Source organism: Myotis daubentonii, chromosome 4 (assembly GCF_963259705.1).
Source record: "Myotis daubentonii chromosome 4, mMyoDau2.1, whole genome shotgun sequence".
Lineage (NCBI taxonomy): Eukaryota > Metazoa > Chordata > Mammalia > Chiroptera > Vespertilionidae > Myotis > Myotis daubentonii.
In genome coordinates this window covers 34,677,305-34,693,229 of record NC_081843.1, presented here as the reverse complement: position 1 = coordinate 34,693,229, position 15,925 = coordinate 34,677,305, and the positions used below count along the sequence as shown (strand labels likewise).

The window sequence follows — 15,925 nt, the reverse complement described above, 5'->3', positions numbered from 1 at the left end:
ATCCTGCCTCTGCCACTGATGACTGTGTGGCTTTGGGCAAGCGACTTGACCTCTTCTGTAAAATAGGAAAAATAAAGTACCTATGCCTGAGACTGTTGGGAGGTTTAAATGAGTTTGTGTATAAAAGCCTCCAGAACAGCAGCTGCCACTGCCATTATATGTTGTCTGTGCACAGATAGCTGTAGAATAGCATATCTGCACACATGAAATGTCAGGGCTCTGACTTTGAAACAGAAAAGAAGTCCAGCTGCTCATTCCTTGGGTGGAAATTATCAAGTGCGAACACTGCGGGTGGCAGCCAGCACCCAGGGTCCACTGAAGGAGGACCTACATGCAGCTCTTCGATTCTTGGTTTCTCTGAAGTGCCATCCGTCGTCCTTTGACGTTGTCCCTTCGTCTGCCATTCCTTGAAGTTGCCCCAAAATCTTGAGCTTTAAGAGTAAGACTGCAGGTCATCACATAGGCCATTTGGGGCAAACTTGTGCTGAACCAGGCCTTCTTGTCTGGACGTAGGGATGACTCTTAGCATGGGTGAGTGGCAGAACCTTCTCCATCAAGTTCTCTCAGTTGCTTTGCCTGAATCTTCCGTGCTGGCATGTCCTAACTCCCTTTTTGGAGGAAGCCCAACAGGCCCTCATCACAGGTCTCCAGACACATCTCCTTTCTCTCCCTTGTAGACTTTCTTTAGAAAGTCGAATTTATAGTACATTGCTCATTTAGTACAAGAGGCAAAAATAGGTCATAGGAGCAAATGAGGACTTCCATTTTCAGTGGTTTGGTTCTAGGGAAAGATGAAGAAGCTTAAATGCCTAAAAATCCTCAGGTAATTTTAGAAAAGTGATTGGAATAAAATGAGGAAACTGGCGTATTTACATCATTTGTGTGCCCCGCACAATGCTAATGTCTTTAATCCTTAATCATGGACATGATTTCCTCCGTCTTCTGGATTGAGAAAACCAAGGCTCTGGCCAGAGCTCAGGGATGAGAGGCATTCTGCCCCCAGTCAAGAAGGAGGTGGAGGAAGCACCATGGTCCTGAGACCAACGGCCTCGCTACCATAGAGACATTGCAGGGCGCCCAGTCCAGGCAGGCTGTCACTCAGCCCTAAGGACTTGATCCCTCCACGATGGAAACTACACTCAGAGAAGTCAAGGCCGTGTGGCAAAACAGGAACAAAATTGGGTTTAAATTATGAATGGACAAATATCAAAAATCAAATCTGAGACAAAACCAAAAATGAATAGAAAGTCAGATACCTCCGTTATCCTGGGATGTAGCCTGGTGTTTCTTCTGGGGAATCAGCAGGAGAAGGGGAGAGAACCCAGCACAAATCACTGGCAGAGTCAGACTATCAAGTTTTGCAACAGAAAGTATTTAATTCACGTGGCCTATGATGCAGGTCCATGCTGCTTTGAAACCCCTTCCCATCTAAATCCAAGAAAAAACTACACAGTGGCCTGAGGGCCTTTCTCTATCAAAGGATTGCCTTGCCCTTGAGCTGTCATGTCCTCTCCCTCTCTGTGGCCTCAACCCCATACGGACTCACTCTGCGGCCACACTCAGACTCCTCGTGAGGAGGGAGGAGGGGCCCGGATAGATCGGAGCAGCCAGGAGGCTCCCTCGCTGACTTCATCTTGATTTTGTTTCGTTCTTCCCTTTGGAACTGGACTCCTAAATATAGCCAGAGTCGAATTGGCAGATGTTGCATTTGTCCTTTACAAGAGGGCCAAAATTAGTCTGTCATTTGGCACCTAAATAAAGCAGCCAAACTGCCTTTGTACCAACTTCATGAGGAGAGACTGAAGTTGTAGCATTTCATTCCATAGGGAACTTACCAGAAGCCGGAGCAGCACCTCCAGACCCAAAGGGCTGAGGACAGAGCACACTCAGAGTCCAGAGGAACATGCCTTCCTCCAGCTAGACCCCCTCATTCCTGAGTTACCCTCAGTTTTGTTCCACGTGGTTTAAATACCGCACGAAACTGGGAGAGAGGATCAATACGCCGCAGAAATGGCACACGGAGAGCAGCAGTGGTTCCTCTGACTTGGGGAGGAAGAAAAGTCTGTCCTGAGTGCCTGGAGCTTGGGTAGCAGAGGGGTTCCCCAGGGGCAGCAGAAAGATGTTATAATCAATTACCACATCATAACACTGATGTATGATAATTACTGAGTGTTTCTCCTGAGATAGTGCAGCATTTGGCTGGGATGCAGTTCTTTCATGGTCCACTGCCTGATTAATATGCAAATAATAGGCTGATTGCATGATGAATGCAGAAAATGAGTTCGCTGATAACGTGAGCACTGAAGCGGGAAGATGATAAATTACTTTTACTGACTGTCCTACATTAAGTACCCTTTCTCAACAATTTCATCACAAATTAAGTAAAGCAGTATGGAGAGACTGGGAGGATGTGTAAAATAATGTACCTTAATAGCTTTTCTAATACCATCGCAGACGACAAAACGTCACTCGGTTCTGCTCTGCACGGCCTGGGCCCTTGTGGGGCCAGATCATGTTCCCTCACCTACCTATTGTTGGGAGCCGGGAAGCAGCCCACCTCAGCTGTAGTCAGCCATGGATTCTCTAAGGAACATTCCATCACAGCCCAGACATCATCACCCGCATGCCAGGCTGCCTGGCTGTGTTACTGAGAGGGGATAGGCTGCTCTTGGGGCCAGCGCTGGAGCCTCTGCACAGATGGCACTTTGAAGCCTGCTGTCTGCTGTGTTTTTGAGGGTTTCTGAGCGGCAGACCTAGAAGGCTCAGAAAGAAAACCACCCCTTCGCTCCTCCAACTCTCATAAATCTGGGAAAATTAATTCTGCTATTAGAATGGAAGTGCAAGCTGCCTGCCAGAGAATGTAACTATTGGTGAAGCATAGGCAGGTTTGCCCAAAGCCAGAAAGAAACCCTGAAGAAAAAGAGAGGACACATACATGAGCTCACACACAGGCACACACTCACACCGTGATTAATCTTTGATTACAGCAAAGCAATTTAACTCGAGGATTTGTTTTTTCCCATCTCAGTAATACATATTTAGACTTTGTGTGACATACATTTTCTCTTAATGCACAGGGACACACTGGTAAGTGTTCATACACACAGCTGATTCGGTAATAAGGTTATCGAAAGTAACTTGAAAGTATTATTTCTAAATCAGTACGGATCTATAGAAAAGCTCGGAACAGGGTGAGCTAAGTGCTCCGGAAGCAGGGCTGCCTCTGTCACCCTGGGTTACTTCTGTGGCCTTGCCAGACTGCATTCACTGCGGAAGTTGAATTGTAACTTAATTCTGAATATTCCCAAACTCTCCTTTTGACATGAGTATTTCCATAAGAGCCTATAAAATATACACAAGAAAAATAACGAAGCCTGAAGGGGAGCAAATTTACATCTGAATCCCTGCAGTGCCCCACCCCACCCCCACCCCACGGGCCAGTTCCCACTCAGCTCAGGCCCGAGGCGCAGCCACAGGACCACGGCACCCCGGCAGCTTCGCCAGGCGTCTCTCAAGTCAGCGCAGATTTGCTAAAATCGTTTTCTCCCCCGTGTACTTTCCCAGTTTAGGGAGAAAACAGGTAAATGGAAAATAATCCTGAGTGAGAGGAGCACCAGGTGGCACAAGATGGTTTATGATGGGAGTTGCCGACTGTCTGTACATCTCTGAGTGACTTTGCAGCAACACTCAGTGGCCAGCATCTCCTGCACCCCTGTTCTGCCCACCAGGCCCAGGTGACCAGCCAAGGACAGCTGGTCCAGGGTCCTCCCTTGGTGTTCAGACCTCCCGCAAGACCCATGTATTCATCACCCCCTCCAATGAAATACCCAAAAACTGAGTTCGGCCTGTCTCCCCTAACAACTCTCCCTCTGGCATTCCTGGACTCAATGTAAGCTCCCCTGTCCCCAAGCAGCCCACCTCCATTTTCTTTTTCTCTTAACACCTTCCCCTCCCCCCAAATACACACTCACTGTCTATTTCCTAAACACCTGTCAGATTTCTCTTTTTTCAATTTCCATAGCCCCAGCCCTAGCTCAAGCCTCGAGTCTACAGTACTACAGGTACAACTCTATTTCTAGATCGCATGTCCAGCTGGGCCACTCCCCTCCCACAGCCCGTTCCCTGGGGCTAAAGTCCCACCTCCTTAGTGTGTGGCCAGCCCCCGTCTCTCCTTTCCCCCCACCTCAGGCTTTGGCACACCTCCATGCCCAACCCCAGCCTCATCCTTCAGCGCCACAGCATGTGAGCACACACTACGCCTGTACATCCCTGGCCTAGCCCTCGTCACAGGGTCTTTGTGACAGAAACTTGCTTGATGATATCTGCCTGGTCCACCACTGTCTGACCCCCAGCACTTAGAGGGCCCCTTTTTGAATGAAAGACACAGGCCCTATCTTCAAGCGTCTGAGAAGTCCAGTTTAGGGAGATGAGCTATAAATGGCGTAAGTTAAATAGAAATCTTGCTTTTATTAAGCAGGTTTTCTGTTAGTAAAATATGTTGGCTTCTGTGTCACTGTAAGAGTTCCTTGTGTGTTACGTGCCATTGAGTTGGCTCCGACTCCAGGCGACACTGAATGAGTGATGTGCAGTGTCCTGTCCTCCACAGCCCTGCTCAGCTCCAGCAGACACATGCCCAGGGCTTCTTTGTGAAGTCAGTCCTTCTCATATTTGGTCTTCCTTCCTTCCTGCTGCCTTCCATTTTCCCCAGCATTATTGTCTTTTCCAAAGAAGAGTTCCTTAGGCAGACTTTTAAAAATGTGTTGTTCACACACACCAGCACCAGTGTGCCAAGGGCTTTTGTCTCATCTTTCCTGGCCTTACTTCAGCCCTGGCAGGGGGCTGAGATGTGTGCAGGAGAGAAATCTTTGCTCTTCCCTTTTATAGAAGAAAGTAGAAAGTGACAGCTACCTTCCTGGGACAATAGAGGGTCCCACCAGCCCCTCTGCCTCCTCCCAGGTCTTCCCTCCAGGCCTTTCTTAAGTTACTCTTTTCTGCTATTGGGGGGGGGGGGGGCGGAAAAAAAGGTGATTTGGTAGCATTGCTGAGATTTTTGGTGATTTACAGCAATGCCCAGGCTGACTGAAGGCCAAGAGTATTGCCAACCCCAGGCGGCAAGAAGGGGTGGCTCCAGCCTGGGTGTGGGGAGAGGTGTGTGCTGATGTTTGGTGTCATTTGGGAATGAACCTTTCCCTGAGGTTGAGGAGCCTCCCCCCAACTCCCTGGAGCCCATGGGAGTGGGACCTGAGGCAGCAGGCTCTTCCCTTCTCTCCCCGAGGCATCAGCTGCAGGCCCTGGAAGGAGGCTGTTTTGTCGTGTGGCACTACAGGGGCTTCTGATAGACCTTACTGTGTTGTCAGATTACTTCTGTTTCTCTCCCCTGTGGTAGGAGAGGTGTGGAAGGCTCCTGCATGTCTGTGACATCTATTAAAGTATCCAGGTATTTTGTTTCAAATTCCTGCTAATCAGTCAAAATACCACTCATATGCAAAAGCAGAAACCTCCATGTTTTTATATTGGCTGTGTCTAACGAAGATATGTGACTATAGAAATAGGGTGGCGGTCCTCAAGGGGCTGTGAGTGTCAGCTGAGAGCCCCAGAAGTGGGGTTCAGGCTGCCACTGCCACCAAGGAAAGGTATGGTGTTTGGAGATGTCAGAACTTAATCAGTGAGAGGGTCTTGTAATCCTGGGTGGCACAGGTCTGGCCAGTTTGTGACTAAATTAGGTGGCTTTCCACCTTTAAAGCAGAGAACCTCATTTATTATTTTAAAGAGACTGTTTGGCCCAAACCCCTCCGGTGGTGGGTCTCTTCAGAGAAGAACCGTGGGAGCCTGCGATCAAGTCCCCGCCTTTCAGCACAGGGTTAGTGTCTCTACATCTGACCTCGGCTGAGAAGCATTCCAGCCTGGTGGTTACCCTGTTGTGGCCTTTGAAGCTGTCAGCACTGTCAGCTGGAAAGGCCCTCAAGCTGGGCAAGGTCCTTCCAGGCCACCAGGGCTCCTATTGGACAGAGGATGCCAGCACCAGGCACTCAGAACCTTCTGCACTTCCTGGCACTATCGTGCCACTTGCAGCTGCCAAGTCTCCTGTCCCTTCTGGCTCCATCTTTCTCTCTGCCTCTCCCTGCCCTCCCTTTCCTCTGGTCCTTAATTTCCTCCCTCATTCACATTTACATGTGCCCGGCCGGGACCATGCTGCTTCCCCACTCTGTTCCCTAACCCCTCGCTGGCCCCAGTCTTCATCCTTTCTCCCATCTTTCCATCCTTGTCTGTCTTTATAGGCACTTGGAATTTCCTGGTTTGGCACAGGCTCAAAGCCTAAACTATGGACATAATGAAAAGTGGTGCATCAGACCAGCCGCCAGTTAAATAATGTTTGGGTTCTTGTCAGAATGTCACAGAGTACCCTGTCATTTTGTTTCAGCAACTTGTCCTTCTGAATGCACAGTTCGCCTTATGGCATGCCAGCAGTAAAAATGTCACTTACAATAATTACTTTTTTGGTGAAAATGCTTGCTGACTTCCTACCTTCAAGCTGTTTTTTACACAGTGGGGAGATAATAAGAAATGACTTTATCCTGACTGCTCAAATGAACACTAAATGGAATTTGGGTTGTTATTACTGCAGATAGAGGGCTGAGTATGGAAATTTAAACAGTGGAACGGATAAACTGCAGAGAGATTTGCCTCTGAAAATTATGGTGGGTGTGTGTTTTCAGTTGGCTTCTATTGAAAACTTAAGGCAGCTGTTGTTTGCCTGCTGTTTTTGGAATATAATATTTTTCATAATCCTTTTATAGTTTCTGAATGGCTTGTGTATTTCAGAGGGCTTGAGTCACTGTCTCCACTTTCTGTGTCTTACTAACCAAGCAACTCTTACGAAGATTTGAAGCCTTGCAAAAGAAATGAATCCACATGGATCACCTTTTAAATGTAACACTTTGCTATTGCTGTCAAAATTGGATAGATGGACCATTAGCTGGGCTTTTCAAATATGCAAATTACCCATTTTCAGTTGTTCCACTCCTCCAGGCTGCAGACTCTTTGAAAGCAAGGTTTATGTCTAATTCATCTTCACTTGCCTAGCAGAGTCCATGACATAGAGTAGATACTTTTAAAAGGTGTGAGTAAGTGAGCGAAGAGAAGGCAGGAAGACGGAGGATGGATAGGAACATGGAGGGTTTCCTCTCCTGATCTGGTTCAGATCCTCACAATAAATCCATTTGACCTGGACCAAGTCCTGTTGCCTCTCTGAACCTCAGTCTCCTCACCTGGAGTGCAGGGTTTATATTTCCGCCTCAGGACTGACATAAGAATTGAATGAAACAGAGTATAAGTGCATTTTGCTTCCCTTCCCTCGTCCCAGTAGTGGATTGGCTTTTTGTGGCTCATCATCATGTTTTTGAGGCTCATGCGCATTGATATGTGGGCTGTAGAGAAACCATGTCCAGTCACTCTGCCACTAACGGCCACACGGGCTCAGGCACCACCCAGCTGCACAGGTGGGCTGCTTAGAAAATGGAACATCTTACTAGTTTCTGGCTGTGCGGCTCTGGGCACAATATCTTATGTCTGTCAGAAGAGGGAAGTGGATATGCCTGCCTCACATAGTGAGGTCGTAGTGAGGACTGAATTAGTTCACTCCCATGAGCCTTCGCACAGTGCCTGGCACAGTGAGTTCACAGGAAATGTTATCTTAAATCAGTGGTTCTCAACCTTCCTAACGCCGCGACCCTTTAATACAGTTCCTCATGTTATGGTGACCCCCAATTTCATTGTTACAAATTGAACATAATTAAAGCATAGTGATTAATCACAAAAACAATATGTAATTATATATGTGTTTTCCGATGGTCTTAGGCGACCCCTGTGAAAGGGTCATTCGACCCCCAAAGGGGTCGCGTCCCACAGGTTGAGAACCGCTGGCTTAAATAGTAGCTGCTGTTACAAATGATGTCTTCCTTCTTATCCCTGCTGCAGTGCAGCCTCTCCCAGAATGGTACCCCACACACCCAGTTTTGCAAGCCCCAATGTAGAAAGCACCAGTTTTCTTCCCCTTCCTCAGCCCTCTCCCTGCAGACACTCAGCCCCCGAGTCCTGATGAAGCTACCTCCTTAACCTCTCTTGAACCTATATACCTCTCCCCATCCCACTCCCTGCCCTCCTCCAGGCCACCAGCCACTGTGTCCAGACAACACTACAGCCTCCTCAGGACCTCCCGCCCAAACTTGGTATTGGCAAGTTCATTCTCTACTGAAGTGACAATGAGCTTATTTGCTTTCTTACTTTTTGATGTTAGGTCTATAATATTTGAAACATAAAATTTCAGAATAATGCAATGAATGCCCATGTACCCATCATCACCCAACTTTAACCTTATCTTTTGGTCCTAATTCAATCCTAAATTTTTAAAAGAAATAAAACATAGGTAGAGCTGAAGCCCCCTCCCAAAGTTCATCCCTCCTAGAAGTCAGCTATGGTCCATCCCTCCTTGCTCTTTATCATTCCTGTGCATGACTTTACACCCTTGTATGTTCTAGGCAGACACCACAACATACAGTACAAGCAAATGTCCAGCCTGCATGCTAATGTTCGGCTTTGTTTTGTTCCACACCTTGCTCTGTGGGTTCACCGCTGTGCTTTGGATGCATGTGGCCCCAGGCCTGACATTCTCACTGCTGTTTATAGCACGCAGTGTATTGCACAATCTGGAGACCTAGTCTTCTGGTGATAGACACTATTTCCAGTTTTTTGCTCTTTCAGACAAGGCCTCAGTACATATTCTAGTGCCTGTTTGTGTCCCCAGAAGCAAAGTATTGCCAGGGTGAAGGACCTTTCCCTGGCTCCCCAGTGCAGGACCCCAATTCAAAGGCTCTGCCCCTGAAGTATCTCTTTGCCTTGTGTTCTTTTTTTTTTTATTTTTTTTTTTTTTGGTCTACTTTTTTTTCCTTCCCAGTTCTGCAGACCGAGAAGTCCAAGATCAAGATGCCAGTAGGTTCTGTGTCTGTTGAGTCGGCTTCCTGGTTCATAGATGGCCTCCTCTTCCCCGTGTTCTCACATGGCGAGAGCTACCTCATGTTATTTCTGCACCAAACTCATGCGTCAAACCAATCACATGTCTGGAACAATCTACCTCTTTCTTTGCCACTCTTACTCTTCCTGACTTACCTGGATGCTTCCTGTTCTGATGTCTACCTGAAATGTTACTCTACCAGGAGGTCTCTCTGATCCCGAGGCCACAGCTGTATGCTCCCCCATCTGTCTCCCATCAACACATTCATGCCCTGTAGTTACTTCTATTTAATGACCATCTTCCCTATGGGTATGAGCTCCAACAAGGCAGGCCCACCTTTTCCCATTCACTGCCGTATTCCCAAAGGCCCAGCTTAGGAAATGAGTGAAAGAATAGATGGAATGTCACATCTTCATTTATTCTTTCCACCAGCACTTTTTTCCTAACTTTATATTGAAGTATAAATTACAAGAATTTTGGCAACCAAGATATAGAATAATTCCATCTTCCCCCCAGAATTCCCTCATGTGCCCCTTTGTAGTCAACTCCTGCCCCTCACCCCTAGCAACCACTGATCTGTTTTCTGTCCCTATAGTTTTACCTTTTCCAGAATGTCATCTAAATGGTATATCAGATGTAGCCTTTGCGTCTACCACCAGCATCTCAGTCTTGTTCCAGGCACTGTGGAACAAATAAAAATAAATCATGAGATGATTTTTGTTGAATGTGAGGGACCTTTATCTAAACAAATACATTTAATAGCTGCTCCTTTTCTTAACATCCAATTTAGATTGTGTTTCTTAGCAACAACTATGTGGCAGGTTAGTTCCTCAGTACAATGCTGTCTGCATTTTTTCAGTCAAGGAAACCAGGATGTTCCAAGAAGTGAAGAATCCTATTCAAGTTAACGTAGCTGGCTTATAGAGGTAGCTTTCATCCCCAGTTCAGTGTGTCAATGCCAAGCCCAGGATTCCTCACTCTTCTTAATTATTTTTAAGCACATGTTGTGGAGCAAAGCCTTGTTCTTTAAAAAATATTTTAATCAGAGGGGTCCATTTGCTAATTTTTGGAAAAGGAAAAAAGTAAAATTTCTTCTTTTCTGTTGAGTTAGGTTTCTTGTCCTGTGATGGTGAGTCAGACGAGCAAGCACCTGTCCTCCCCAGACCCAGGGGCCTGGCCACCTTGCCAGGGGCTGTGGGAGCTCATTAATGGGTTTGGTTTTGTGGTGCCAGTCCTGCCTCAGGAGCCATGTGCTTACTGGAAATAGCTTTCTAAAGAATGACTCTTCCTTTCCAACGTGATGCTCTGGGCGTGTGGATTCCTTGGTATCTGCAATGGATGTTTGCTGTTTTAATCTGTCTGTGCCTATCGAAATATGTGGCCCAGATTCTGCTTTCTGTGACCTGCACCGGCGTCTGTGGGCACGTGTATCTGCCGGTGAGTAATTGCCCAGAAAGCTCACTCAGCTTCAAGTTGTCTGTTAAATTTTAGACACAGACTCAGAGTGGAGGTGCAGAAACAAGATGGCCAGTACATTTCAAGGCCCACATGAGGTTTTGATCTGGGGGTTTGCCTTTGAGTGTAACCACGAGCTAGAGCACAGAGGGACGCCGGTCACATGTGGTGAGTGCCTCTGTTCTCGTAAGGGTTCTTTATGGCAAAAAAAATGCACGTGAACAGCTTGCAGGGAATGCCTGGGAGAAGGGAATGCACCGCCGCTTGAGGTATTCGGGGAGCTCTGCCTCAGCCAGCACCCAGAACAAAACGGGGAGAGCACTAGGGCAGTGGCACCATGCTGTTTGTTAGCCAGGCAGCCATGATTTTGACCTTGCTGTGGGTTAAAGGACACAAACCTGAGAAGAAATCTGTTTATCATGTGGGGAATTCATGCCATCCTTGACAGTATACAGTGAGCAAGATGGATGATCTGCCAAATTGGTCCCTCGCATGGGTGAATCAGGGCAAATTTACAGTACAATTCCTTTGCTGCTTCAGATACAAAAATAACATTTGCTAGGTTTTATATCCAGTTGTCTGATGACCTGGAGGTGAGCAGAGAGAAGAAATCCGATTTGTAGGATTCATATTGCCTTAAAGATTTATATGGACCATTTCTGCCGTTACGTCTGCCTCTTTTACATCTTTCACAAATCAGTGTTGTTGTTTTTTAACCTGATTTTCCAGGTTGAGGACATAGGTTTATGCGCTGGTGGAATTCTGTACCAGTCTAGGACAATAAACGGGTTTGTTGGTTGAATTGCAGTTGCTTTATTTGGGATTTTATCTTTCTAAGTATTTATACAAAATATCCCTTGTATTTAGAATACATTTTTTATTTTCTTGGGTTCAGAATAGGTTATTATCCTGTATAAAATAGGTCTGTCAAAGGATACTCCTGCCCTAACCAGTTTGGCTCAGTGGATAGAGCATCGGCCTGCGGACTGAAGGGTTCCAGGTTCGATTCTGGTCAAGGGCATGTACCTTGGTTGCGGGCACATCCCCAGTAGGGAGTATGCAGGAGGCAGCTGATCGATGTTTCTCTCTCATCATCGATGTTTCTAACTCTCTATCCCTCTCCCTTCCTCTCTGTAAAAAAAATCAGTAAAATATATATTTTTTTAAAAAGGATACTCCAGTTATATGGTCAACTGTAATTTATTTATTGCTTATAGTTACATTGTGTTTAGTGAGGCAGCAAATATTTGGGGGGCACCTATATGTGCTGATGTTCACTGAGTGGCCTGGCCTCATGAGCTATCATCTCTCTGAGGCCATAGCACCCACATGACAATGCCTAACCTGGCCCCTCCCACATGGCTCTGTGGGGTCTCACCATGTACCATGCTCGGTGGGGGTGGGGAAGATAATGTGCCAAAACACAGAGCCAAAGGCAGATTTTACCTTGTGGGTAAGACAGCAGTGGAATGTCACTTTGTATTTTCCACCTGGACACAGTCTTTCTCTATATTTGAAAATTAGGAAATGGCCAAAGCCTTTATTCCAAACATCCCAAAACTAGAGTAGATGCCTGGTTTAATGGGTGATACTAACAGAGAGGCCAGAAGGGACCAATCTCCACAGAGCACGAGGTGGCACTCCCCATTGGGCACACACAAAAACAAGACAGAGGTCCTCCTGAAGAAAGGAACGCATGACCCCATCTCTCCTGGTGTTCGTGGCAGTGTGGCACAGACAAAGCTTGGTTTTCAGAAACACCTCCTATAGTTTGACAGAAAACGGGGGTGGGGGGGGTCCTCTTCTGTCATTTCTCTCCAGTCTTCTGGGATTATAGTGAGAACCAGCCTGGGGTCCTGAGACTCAGCCCTGGGCTGCCAGGTGCCAGCTGGGGCTTTAGTCTCCTTATCAAGGGTCATCACTGTGGTAGCCACACATCATGGGCAGCCCTCATTTAAAACAATATGTCCATTTGATTTGTTCTGCAAGTTACGGATAAAATTAGTATGTGAATCATAATCTAGGTAAGGTACTTCTGAATTATAGAATTACTAGAGGCCCGGTGCACAAATTCATGCACTAGTGGGGTCCCTTGGCCTGGCCTGCGGGGATCGAGCTTGAAACTGGTTCTCCAACATCCCTCAAAGGGTCCCGGATTGAGAGATGGTGCAGACCAGGCTGAGGGACCCAACTGGTGCACTATTGGGGCCAGGGAGAGACCACAGAAGGCCTCCAGGGCATGTCCGGCCCATCTCACCTAGTCCCGATCAGCCGGACCCCAGTAGCAAGCTAATCTACTGGTCAAGCATCTTCCCGCTGGTGGTCAGTGCGTGTCATAGCGACTGGTCAAACGGTCAGACACTTAGCATATTAGGCTTTTATTATATAGGACTAGAGGCCCGGTGCATGGATTCATGCACAGGTGGGGTCCCTCAGCCTGGCATGTGCCCTCTCACAATCTGGGACCCCTCTGGGGGATATCAGACTGCTGAAGCGGCAGGCGGCTTGGTAGGAGCCCAAGCCTGGGCCAGGTGCAGCTCCACTGACACTCATTCCATCCCCACTGAGGCTCCCGCCACGACAGCTGTACCTGCCAGCTGTGAGCCCAGCTTCTGGCTGAGCGGCGCTCCCGCTGTGGGAGCACACTGACCACCAGGGGGCAGGTCCTGCATTGAGCATCTGCCCCCTGGTGGTCAGTGCACATCATAGCAACTGGTTGTTCTGGTCATTCAGTCCTAACGGTCGCTTAGGCCAGTGGTTGGCAAACTCATTAGTCAACAGAGTCAAATATTAACAGTACAACGATTGAAATTTCTTTTGAGAGCCAAATTTTTTAAATTTAAACTATATAGGTAGGTACATTGTTATTAACTTAATTAGGGTACTCCTAAGGCTTAGGAAGAGCCACACTCAAGGGGCCAAAGAGCCGCATGTGGCTCGCGAGCCACAGTTTGCCAACCACGGGCTTAGGCTTTTATATATATAGATAGGGAACCATTAGGAGACATCATGACAATGATGGCACATGGTTAATGTGACATTTTAAAATGTGTTTTTATTTATTTCAGAAAGGAAGGGAGAGAGAGATAGAAACATCAGTGATGAGAGAGAATCATTGATTGGCTGCTTCCTGCACGCCCCTCACTGGGTATCAAGACTGCAACCCGGACAAGTGCCCTGACCAGAATCAAACCATAACCTCTGGTTCATAGGTGGACGCTCAATCACTGAGCCATGCCAGCGGGACAATATGACTTTTTTTTTTAACAGAATGGCCCTTGTACTGCGTCTTTAGAAACCTTTTATTTAAACCGATAGTTTTTCTTCTATTGCTATTATTCTTTTTAAATATGTGTTTATTGACTTTAGAGAGATAGGAAAGAAGAGGGAGAGAGAAAGAAATATCCATGAGAGAGAAACATCAATCAGCCTCTTCCTGCACAACCCCTACTGGGGATTGAGCCTGCAACCCAGGCATGTGCCCTGACCAGGAATTGAACCGGCAACCTCTTGGTGCATGGGATGAAGCTCAACCAACTGAGCCACACTGGCCGGGCTATTTTTTATTCTTTTAATACCAAAAATGAATGGTTACTCTCAGTCAAAAAACTGTAAGACAATGAATGTAGATTTATAGACTGCCATACTGTATCCTTCTTATACAGGGCATTTACTTACTGTCCTAGGTAAGGAAAGTAGATGTACATGGTGAAAGATGGCTGTTTCAGCCTCAATTTTCTGTGTGCTTTAATTACAGAAAGCACGCCAAAGACCTCTGCCAGCTGCAGCCCTGCACCCGAATCACCAATGAGCTCGAGTGAATCAGTGAAGAGTTTGACTGAACTGGTCCAGCAGCCCTGTCCCCCCATTGAAACAAGTAAGGATGGAAAACCACCAGAACCCAGCGACCCGCCTGCTTCAGACTCCCAGCCCACCACCCCACTGCCTCTCTCCGGACACTCGGCCCTCAGCATTCAAGAGTTGGTAGCCATGTCTCCAGAGCTGGACACCTACGGTATAACCAAGAGAGTCAAGGAGGTGCTGACTGACAACAACCTTGGTAAGTTCCCTCCAGAGCTGCTATCCCAGAGGTGGCAGGTCGCTTCCTGATGGAGTCCTTAGGAAGAATGGGTGGAGGGGCCTCAGGCTGAGCCAGCCAGAGGTTTTAAATGTTTACAAAACATCCCACAGTTGTGAACACTAAGGGGCCCATAAGGGTGCTAGAGGGCTCCAAGTCTATCCCAGCTGTGCCCACTCTGGGACCTCTTAAAAGATATGCATTCAGGGTTGCAGCCTACTCAGACCGTCCACTCCAACCACCCTGATTGTAGCATGCCCAGTAGGGCTCTAAATCCTGTGGGCACCAGAGCTGGGCAGGATCAGCATCAGCCCCGCTGCATCCCGGTGGCACAATGGAAGAGTCTGACAGACTGTATTCAAATCCCAGCTCTCCTACTTATTGTCTGTGCTACTGAGCAAGCTACTCTCTGAGGCTCCTCAATAAAACTGGAATAACAATGCCTACCATGGGGCTGTGAGTAGCAGCCTAGCTAGCACTCTGCTTGGCATTCTTGCTGCCTCGTGAAGCCGCCTCCATCCCCCAGGCCTCCCACTGAGCTTCACACCAAGGCTGTTTACCTCAAAAGTGCCACAGGCCCCTCTCCCCGCCCCTCTTGTGCTCTGCTTGAGGGGGCTCTCTCTGAGGGCTCTATGGCACCACTGATCAGATGGCTACAGCTATAAGAATTCTAGGGTGTTCAGTCGTTCCAAACCACTGTGCTCCTGCAGGATAGTATTGGACCAAGTGGGGTTCTAGTTTAGGCATCCAGAGAATGGAAACAGCCACTCCCAAACACTCACAGCCTTCTTATTACCCGGGAGTAAAGTCAATTAAAAGAGCATTGTTTTCAGACAGAATTTCCGGTTCCTATGTCATATATGAAAATTAATACCCTTTAATTTTTAAATGTTTTTAACCAAGATTTGCTTGTAATTAAGTTATGAGGTTAAAAAAAGAGAGAGAGAGCATTGTTCTCTTCTGTGCCTGTTAAAATGACACCAAAGAGTTATTGGAATTTGCCCAGTACCTTCAGGAGGGACCTGTGTATCTGTTTTTCCCAGGGGACAGGAAAAGAAGGGAGTAGCAGTGAAGTGAGTTCCAGGAAAGTTTTCATAGTGACCTCACAGCCTGGGGATGAGGCCAGCTTGTCTGCTTGAAGCCTTCTACTTAACTGCTTGTGCAAAACAGAACAAGAGAAAAGTAATATCCGCTGAGAACATTTTTAATTAATTCATAAAAATAAAAATTTAGCTGTTGACTTAAAAATGGCTAATTCCCCTATGTCCATCAATTAGTAAAATGTGCAGAGATCCCTAGGCTTGTGTCATCGCCTACCTTACAGTCTTATGACAAATCCAAGGAATTGGACCTAATATATTATTGCTGCCCCCCCTTATAGG

The 15,925-nt window shown here is 47.1% G+C and overlaps 1 protein-coding gene across 12 annotated transcripts in view; it reads left to right on the top strand.

The window, feature by feature from the left end:
- CUX1 (cut like homeobox 1) overlaps nt 1-15,925 on the top strand; it is a 371,745-nt gene that overhangs the window by 317,136 nt on the left and 38,684 nt on the right. For 8 of the 12 annotated variants that reach the window (XM_059693533.1, XM_059693539.1, XM_059693536.1 and 5 more), the window contains one exon: nt 14,223-14,525. The exons of the other annotated variants lie outside the window; for them this stretch is intronic. In XM_059693533.1, coding sequence (XP_059549516.1) covers nt 14,223-14,525 — 303 coding nt within the window. The remainder of the gene's footprint in view (nt 1-14,222; nt 14,526-15,925) is intronic. 12 annotated transcript variants of the gene reach the window in all.